Source organism: Molossus molossus, unplaced genomic scaffold, assembly GCF_014108415.1.
Source record: "Molossus molossus isolate mMolMol1 unplaced genomic scaffold, mMolMol1.p scaffold_m16_p_17, whole genome shotgun sequence".
Lineage (NCBI taxonomy): Eukaryota > Metazoa > Chordata > Mammalia > Chiroptera > Molossidae > Molossus > Molossus molossus.
The window spans coordinates 7,280,165-7,289,840 of record NW_023425352.1 but is presented as its reverse complement, the minus strand read 5'-3'; the positions used below and the strand labels follow the sequence as shown (position 1 = coordinate 7,289,840).

The 9,676-nt window shown below is 43.6% G+C and overlaps 1 protein-coding gene across 1 annotated transcript in view; it reads left to right on the top strand.

Moving 5' to 3' along the window:
* Positions 1–1,607: 1,607 nt before the first annotated feature.
* The window catches only part of TCERG1L (transcription elongation regulator 1 like), a 133,050-nt gene continuing 124,981 nt past the window's right edge, over positions 1,608–9,676 (top strand). Inside the window, exons 1-3 of the mRNA XM_036265792.1 lie at positions 1,608–1,880; positions 3,905–4,051; positions 4,832–5,012. Of these exons, the coding sequence (XP_036121685.1) occupies positions 1,629–1,880; positions 3,905–4,051; positions 4,832–5,012 (580 nt within the window). The 5' untranslated portion in view covers positions 1,608–1,628. The remainder of the gene's footprint in view (positions 1,881–3,904; positions 4,052–4,831; positions 5,013–9,676) is intronic.

The following is a 9,676-nucleotide window of genomic DNA, read 5'->3' as shown; positions in this document are numbered from 1 at the left end:
GATGCCAGCTATGCAAATTAACATATGCCCAGATCTAAAAGAAACCATGTCACAACAGGAGGCAATGAAGATTAGGATTATGAGGAAGCAACCCCACAAGCAAACTGAAAGGACTCAGGTGCCTTAGTTTACCTCAGGAGGGTGTTGTGGACCAGTTCAGATGTGATGAGAGCACTTGTTTGGGAAGTCCCAGGTGTGTATATGGGTGCAGGTGGTGGGTGCATGCTGTGCTATCCAGGTCAAGGTGAGCTTTTCCTACAAGCTCTGGAATGCAAGCCTCGTAATACCCCTTCCGCTTGAGGCAGCAGGAAGCCGCTTCACCAAAGGCTCCTAAGAAATTCCGTTTTTGCGCTGCAGGTATCTGGTTGGGCTTCTCTACTTAGCGACTGAGAACTTGATTAGCACTGGGAAGCTTCCATTCCGCCCCCAGCACAAATTGCCTATGGCTGGGCTAGGTCTCAGTACTGCTGTTGTTGGCAGGGGGTCACAAAGAGAAGACTGGGCATCCCTGGGACCCGGGTCTGCGGAAGAGGGAGCTGGCGCGAGCCGCTGGGACGCACGCCGCCTGGCGGTGACTGCTCTGGAGCAGCGCTGAGCCAGGCTCTGGGCCGAGCCAGGGTCCACTGAGGAAGGGTTCATCCTTGGCCCCAGGCAGCTTGCGGTGCACTGCAGAGGCCGCCTGCAGTGGGTAAAGGAGGAGCACTGTTCTGTGCCTGCGAGAACCCAAGACCAGTTCACAGTGGGCTTCCACGCGAGAACCGAGACGTCCTGTGCAAAGGCCCGGAGACGACCTGCGTGGTGCGTTGCACCGGAGCTAGTGGGACGTGGGGGTAGGGACCACAGGGAAAGAGGACCCGCTGAGGGCTTAGGAAAGTGCTTGGCAGATTTTCCCCAGAGAGAAATCAACCCGTCCCCAGAGGCAATCAATGCCGCCTAGTGTCGGGTCTGCAACCCTGGACCCAAGTAGAGCCAGGCAGAGAGCGGACCTAGCGCGGTCCCGGCTGGGGCCCCAGCCCCGCCCGGCGGCGGGACGTGCCGGCTCGTGCGCGGCCACCTGGGCCTCCGCTCGCCGCCGCGCGAGGATTCCGGTTCCCGGACCCGCCGGGTGCCTCCAGCGCCTTGCGCACGGTCCGCGAGGGCCGGCAGCCTCCAGCGGCCGCCCGAGAGCCCGGGGGCGCGATCCGCGGGATCCCGGCCAGGCGCGCCCTCAGCGCCCTGCGCCCCTGCCCGCCCCGCCTGCCAGTGGTCCAGAGGCGTGGGCGCGCAGAGCCCGGGAGGAGTGTGGGCGGGCGGGGGCCAGGAGTCTGGGGGTGCCGGCGGGTGGGGCCCGAGCTGAGGTCTGGGGTGCGAGCGGGCCGGGCCGAGCCCGGGGGCGGTGGCGGCGTGGCAGCCGCGCTCCGAGGCGAGGGCGGCGGGCAGGAGGAGGGGCTCCCCGCGCGGGGCAGGGGCGGAGCGAGCGGCCGCGCCGCGGAACCAAGTGAGTTCGCTCCGGAGCCTGTGCCGCCGCCGGCCCGCACCTCCGGCGCCCGCCACCCCCGCTGCCCCCGCCGCCGCCGCCCGCGTGGGGATGTAGGATGCTGGTGGGCGCCAGGCTCCAGCGGCGGCGGCGGCAGCCTCTCCTCTGGCCGATGAATGCAGACCCGCCGCCGCCGCCCTGGGTTTGGATGGTCCCTGGCTCGGCCGGGCTGCTCCGGCTGGGTGCCGGGGTCGCGCCCCCGCCTGTGCTGCTCGCCGCGGCCCAGCCCCACGCCGCTCCGCTGCTCCCGGGGCTGCCCGGCTGGCAAGCCCCCGGCGAGCCCCTGCTGCCTCTGGTGCCGCTGTCCTCTGCGCCAGACCACGCCGCCGCCGCCGCGCACCACTACCCCCTGCTCCACGGGCAGGTAACGTGTCCCCGTCCCTGATCTTGGGCTCTGGGTCTCGGAGCTCACCCTTGTCCCTGGGCGCGGCCCTCATTGGTCTGGGGGGCCCTGTCCCTGGGGCTCGCGCTCGTCCGCCTCTGGTGGTCCTGGCTCCCCAAACCGCCAGGGCACAGCCTGGCAGCCATGCCTCGGCAACAAAGTTCATGCTTTGACGTCCCGTCCTGCCCCCAGGCAGATTTTTCAGTATTTTTCGTGGTCTCTCGGGCAAGCATGTTAGAGACCCGCACCCCGAGGTCGGAGTTGGGACCGCGGCCACAACTTTCGCCTGGCCGGGGTCGCTGTCCACAGAGCGGTGCTGAAGTAGCCATCGCCAGAGCCCAGCGTTACCGCCTCGCACTGTGGCCGACTATCGCAGAGAAGTTAATACTTTTACAGTCTCTGTTAGACTTGGAAAGCAAGCTGGGAATCAATAGCTATTTCTGATTCTGATCTGTTTTATTTTTTTTTCCATGTGAAAATAGACTCAGGCCAATGCTTAAGAGAATTCAAACCAATGGAAGCCGGCAGGGAAATCCTGCCTTTAATACCGAGAAACGTTAACAGCGATAAACTACCCCCACCAACCTCGGTCCTCCTGAGCCCACCTAATTATCTAGCTAATGCCATATTGCACTTTAGAATTCTTTGGCATGTAAAACCTAGAATTAAAAAGAAAAAGTGACTCTATCTGATTAATGGTGCAACCGAGCAAGGCAGACTGGTTTTAGCAAGAGCCATTGTTTGCTCTCTAACTATGCAGATGCATGTAAATCAGGGAATATCATGTTTTATTCCAAGGATAGTTTTCATTAGCATATTCAAATAAGTGGTAGATTAGAATACACCATTTAATTAATTTTATTCCAATATTATTTTGTGAGCTTTTCTGAAAGATGTTGTTGAACTCCTCCTACACTGGTCTTTAGATTCAACACATCACATATGCAGTCCTGGATATCTATTTTGATGTGTGATGCAGTTCATACTGGGCTTTATTGAATAAACGTTGGTAGCTTTTTGGATATATTCAAGGGGTTGCTATATCAGAGTGCAACCACTAGAGGTATATAATGTCCAGGAACTACATTTTTCTCCCACCTATATAGAACACTGCATTTTTGTGTGTGTGGTGTAAATTTTAAAATGTATTTTAAAATTTTGTTATTGTTCTTTTAAATATTTTTGTGCTACACATTTTCTGTTAAATTACTATATTTAGAACCAGAAGAACATTTTCATGTAACAGGAGAATAAAAAATCCTTTTATGGTTTTAAAAGAAATAGATGTTGAAGCATTCCATGTCACTGAGCATTGATTCTATTAGTTCTCCAGTGGTGATGATTCAATTATTTTAACTAGGGAGACTGTCTCCACTACAGTCTGCCCCTCTCAGTATTCACTCTTTTATTCTGTGCTTTGGGATCTTCAGTTATTGATGAGCTCACTTACATCTTCTTTGCCTTGGAATCTGTTTGCATTTCTGAGCCTTGAGCAACTTTAAATCTTAACCCCTTGATGAGTTTTATTTTGAAAATAGAATTTGTGTTTATCTTTAAAAAGATAAGTGTAATTCATACACAATGTTATATTGGAAGGACTATCAGACCTAGAGCTCTCTGCTTGCTTATGAAAAGAAGTCAAGGACTATAAAAGGAACACCCAGCATTTCACCTTTGCATTGTGGTTCTTCATTACCTCAGGGCAGAAATCCACTTCTTACCATGTTCTCATGCTTTTGTGCTTAGAAGTTCTTTCTCAACATTGAAGAATGCAATGTGGGCAAACGCTTTGTGATAATTCTCATATGAAAACATAAATGTTTAAAATTTGTGAAAATTTGTGGGGTTGATTTTTGACTAGGGAAAGAGGGATTTTTCCTCATAATTAAATACATACATTTTTAAATTTATTTTTTAAAAAGCAGCCACCCCAGTATCTTTTGGTACAAAATAGAGTTGATTGATATGGGCTAACAAGTATTCCCTTCTCTCTTCTTGGGTTTCAGTGGCTATTTGGTGGCCCTTCTCCTTCAATAGGACTGTCCCCTTCTTCCACTGTGGAGCTGGTGCCCATTTTCCCACATGTCTGCCCATCTGCTCTCCCACCTCCTGTTGGGAAAAGTTGGATAGACAAACGGATACCTAATTGTAAGGTAAAAATGCAAGTAGTTTTATTGGATAAATGGGCTTCAATTATTAAGTTATTGGGTATTTCCATAACAACAGAAACAGTATGTTTTTTATTTGCTAATTGTATTAGATTGACCATCTATCTAGGTCTAAAGAGGAATCTTTTCAGAATAAGATCAATGGATAGGGCGGGGTTTACTTTGTTTTAGCTTAAAACTTTTCAATTCCACAGAACAATATAAATTTTTCTATTGTGAATCAGAATCTACTTTTTACAATTTACAGTTTTTAAGTCTGTAACAATGGATCAAAATATAGCCTTAAACATTATAGAATTCAAGTATAAAATTTTAAAGCGAGCTTTTCTTCTATTATTACTTTAAGTGTTCATCTTTCTGGTGGTTTATTTTGGCTTTTGGATTCAAATTCACTGACCATACTTTGTTTAATTGAAAACTAAAATAATAATAATAATAATAATAATAATAATAATAAGTGATGTGGTGACTTGTCTAAACTACACAACCGACCTCATTGTGGTGATTCTTTAGTCTGTAAATGGGCTGCTGTGCTGCATTAATCGAGTCAATAGCTGAAGACCAGTACAGACAACTTTAACTAGACAGTGATTGTTATTGGAGCCCAGTGGATCTTTAGGTTGGAGAATGATGCTTTTATAGAGTCCCCACTTATACACTCTCCAATATTTGATCAATGTAAGACAAGATAAATATTTTACAGTTGTCTTTAGCCTTTATCATGTGCATGGTCTGAAATGTTATACTTGCTTTCTTTTTGGACAGATCTTTTTAAATAATTCCTTTGCTCTGGACTCAACATGGATATATCCCGAGGAATCAAGCTTGTTCCACGGGTATGAAAAGCCTTGTTTATTGGCAAATCAAGTAGCTGTGTCTCTGTCCAGGCCAGCTCCTGCCTCCAGGCCTCTTCCCACAGTGGTGTTAACACCTCAGCCTATACCAGGTTGGTGCCCAAATAGCCATGCCAATGTGTGTGTGTGTGTTTCCCTTTTTGTTTTAGCCACAAGTGAGTTAGTTTTAGGTATGAAGATTACATTTGTCATTTTAATGAAACAATTTTTAAAAAATTCTTTCAGCAAAATATAAATTCTTTTCATTGGCATGATTCCTTTTGATAAAGAAGTTGGGTTTGGGGTATCTTCTTCACTGTGTTTCAGGGGTATGGAATTTGTTTTAAGATGAAGAGATGGCCAAAGGGAATTGCCCAGAACCATATTTGTGGTGCTTCATCTTTAGAATTAGACCCAGTCTTCTACTGGTAGCTTTTAATAGGGGCCCTAAATGATTAGAAACATTAAACAATGTTTCTTGTGTAGGGTGAGGTGCAGGCGTCAAAGTTCCCTGGTCTGCAGGACATGCAAGATTTTTGTGACTTTGTGCCTTCACGTTGGGGGTGATACTGGGCATGGTCTATAAAAACACACTCTTTGGAGGATGGACTTTGTTGTATCTTTGGAGTCTAGTGGCCTGAAAGAACATTTGTCCTGCAACAAACTCCCATGAAATAATCTCTGAATGAAAGATTGTATAATAAACCCTTATAGTAACAGAGAATAAAATCATCTCATGAATTTTTAAATTGATTTTTAAAATCACCTTCACATATGATTATATTATAAAAGCAAATGTTGCCTGTGCCAAAATTATCTCACAACACCTTCCATTATAGAATACTTTATGACTTCAGAATTATATTAGCTTCCTGTAATTCCCTACCTACCTACCAAGCTTTCTTCAATGTGTGTCTCTAAAATTTAGTAATAAGGACATGCCCTGTGGATAATGTGATGGTTGAGGAGATGGATTTGTTTGCTTCTCTGTTTGCCTACCTTATGTATTCTTATTTGCTATGGATCTTGTTTAGTAATAAGTCAGAAAGAACTACTCCATTATTTGTGTTTTTCGCGGGCCTTAATGATTCTTGACTGAAACTTGCCTTCTGTCCTTGTAATTAGGCATTGCCGCGTTATTAAAACCTGCATGAGCACCATCCATACTTGCATTTGTAAACAATTTACTCTAAGATGATTATGTTTCCTATTTCATGTAATGATGATGAAAGGTGATTAGATAGCATGTGTTACACAAGGATTCTGAGGCTGCAGGTGGCTCTTTTGGTATATGTAAGATTAATATTTTAGTTTCCTAATGCATTGGCAATAACTGTCACCTAAATAATTAGAAATTACGTTTAAAGGTAGGTAAATTAGTGACACTGTTTAGACAAAATCTTTGAGTGAGCTTTTCACCTCTCAGCTTGAATATCATATAGACATTTTGCAGTACACCTTAATCCTCTTCTTAGAAAACTCATACTATGAACATGCTAAATATCTATTTAGTTGAACAAGCTGTTAACATAAGAAAGGTCCAACCCTGTAGAGAATTTTTAATAAGAGTGTATTAGAGCCAAACAGATGACAATGCTGGGAAGCAAGACCTCAAATGCTCCCGAGAATAACAGTTTTGCAGTCTCTTGAATGCATTTGAAATTAAGGAGGGAATGTAAGGAAGATTAAAGAGAGCAAGGTGGGGATTGGATTACAAACTAGTTAATAAGGTCATGTATTCTCTTGAGGGTGGTAATTACTTTTGTTATTTCAAAGGTGTGTTAATGTAGTTGCCCAAGAACAATGGGCAGGGCTGGCTTAAAACCTTGCACTAAAGGAGAGAGCAACAGGGTAAATGATAGTGGAAAGAATTGACTTTGGGTGGAGAGACACAGTGCAGTATGCAGATGATGTGTTATTGAGTTGTATACTTGAAACCTGTAGGGTTTCATTAACCAATGTTACCCCAATACATTTAATACAAAGTAGAAAAAGGAATTATAGGCCTGGGGCATGATGACCCACCATGACCTACATCGTTAGGAATTTGTGATTAGATCACTGTGTGAGTTTACTTTCTGTCGGACCCCGTTTTCTTTCACAATTCCCCTTTTCAATTATAAATCAGTCTGAAGGATGCATTGATGACCAACTGTTTGGTTGGATAATGTGGTCACACAGGGTGATGAAGGCTCATTTCTAGGAAGTCTCGATATCGATGTGGTCTTGTTGAAATGGTAGACCACTGGGGATGTGGCAATACGTAACCATGAAAAATGCGACTGAATTTTTCCCAAAAAAGGGAAGGGTAAATAAATGGAAGCCTGACAGGTCCTATGATTTTTGTTGTGAAAAACACTCTGGATTATTTCTATCCTGGTAACTGTCATGATCCAAGTTTTATCTTCTGTCTCATTTTCTCTGTATTTGGCATCTAGCGTGACATTCATGTAAGCATGAAAAAGAGTATCGATAGTTATTTTATACATGTTCAGTAATCATGAACAGTTGGACTATATAGAAAAACCCAAAGAACAAGTATAACTATAATTAGGACTAATGTCATTAGCAGACTGGTGAAGACAATCAATTGTTTTCTGTGTTACACATCAATCTGTAGGTGCACAGGCCTTGTGGGTGTTCTGGGCTAGCTGTGTAACCCTGATGCTGGCGGCTTCTCGTCCTTGAGGAGTTTAGGATGACTGCTGTAGGCGGAGGCATGCGTCAGAGACAAGGGTAGATGTCCATTCGTGGTTAGGTGCCTGCAAAGTTCCCTTCCAATGAAGTCGGAGAGTGTCTTTTATTTGATGTCCTTTCCAATAAACGAAATCTCCAGGTAGCAGTCAATGAACTCTAAAGTCTGTGTCTCCTGGGAGCTCACTGTGAAAGGAAGTGGTACCCATTTGGCATTTTCTTGAAGTAACTTTATCAAATCTTGACAATAGCTAAGATGGCCCCTTTTGATAATGTCAACTCGTAAGGGACTTCATCCAAGTCCATCTTAAATGCACTATGACGTGGTGTTGGCCAAGGAAGAGCCAAGCAGCTGTCTTGGGTTTCACATAACCTTGGCTCTTTGTTTAATTTACAACCATTGTTTACACACACTATATATCCCAGAAGTTTCATCACTTATTGTACAAAGATCCCCATGCAATTTAACATTAAAAAAAAAAAAAAAAAAAAAAAAAGCTTTTGAGGTATTGGCCTTTGTCGGACACTGGCAAAGTTATTCCTACATATATTGAGATTTTAACCTTTAAAATTTCAATTTCTAATAAAAACTAAGAAGTAAGCAGCTAGTATTCTTTAGCTTGGAAAATTTGTGGTGACATTTTATAACCTCTAGAAACATATTCCATAGACATCCAAGTCAATTATTGACATGGACTTATTTTTGTAAAATTGCGTAAAACGGAAATATTATATATATTATCAATAATTCAAAATAAATGTCTGTTCTTAAACCAACAAATTTAAACTAGCTTTTATTTAGCAAGGATTAATCTTAGACCATGTGAACTTGAAAAGCATTTGAGTTTGTTTCTATATTTCTGAGAATTTTAGAATACCCAATTCTTACAAGCGCTTGTCTTTAAATTAATTTTAATAATACCACTGGAAGTTGAAAATTATCTTATGTTTACAATATTCATATATAGACACATGCAGACACACAGACTGACAGACAGACAGACAGAAACAGACCTTTTAGGCATGAGGAAAACTCACTAGTTTATGAAAACACAGTTGGATCCAATTTTGTTTTGGAGGCATTTACAATTTATGTCTGTCTTTGACAGGTAAGTTTAAATAACTTGTGTGTCAGAGGATCCTGGTCTCAGCCATTTTAGTATTAACGGAAGGCTGATTGTCATGGGCCTTTCAGCCCTGAAGGCATGATTTCCCATGTTAATTTTAGTTTCTTTATTGATTGATTTTTGAGATCTGAAGCATCCGAACAAACTTCTAGGAGAAACCAGCCTTTAGTGCATGTCTCCACAGGAGCCAAATGTGGCGCATGGCCCTACAGAATTGCTTCACACCCTAGAGGGTGTCACAGATTCTTAGATGTTCAGGTGCACCTGAGCAAGGGCCAGCGAGAGCTCACTGGACTCCACCAGAACCATGATGCTTCCTAGGCAGAAGCATGGGCCCCTCGCTCAGGGTGAGTATTCTTTCATGATTTAAAAAGCAAAACAGAAAACAGCCTCAGCAAATTGGGTATGGAAGAAACACACACACCTCGACAGAATAAAGGCCATAGACAAACCCCACAGCTGACATCATACTCAGTGGTGAAAAGTCAAAAGCTTTTCCTCCAAGATCAGGAGCAAGATGTGACCACAATCACCATTCCTATTCAACGTAGTATTAGAAGTCTTCGGTAAAGCAATCAGGCAAAAATTACAGAAATAAATTTATTTTCTTATATATAGAAAATCCCAGGGACTCCACTGAAACACTGTTGTAACTAATCAATAAATTCAACCGAGTTGCAGGATACAGAATCAGCTTTCAAAAATCAGTTGAGCTTCTATACAGTAACAATGAAATACCTGAAAAAGAAATAAAGAAAACAAACTCATTCACAATAGCATAAAAAAAATAATAAAATACTCATGAATACATTTAACCGAGGAAGGAAAAGATCCAAAAAAATGAAACTACAAGACTTCGACAAAAGAAATTGAAATAGACACAAACAAATGGAAAGATAGCCTGTATTCGTGGGTTAGAAGAATTAATATTAAAATTTCCTTTCTACCCAAACCCA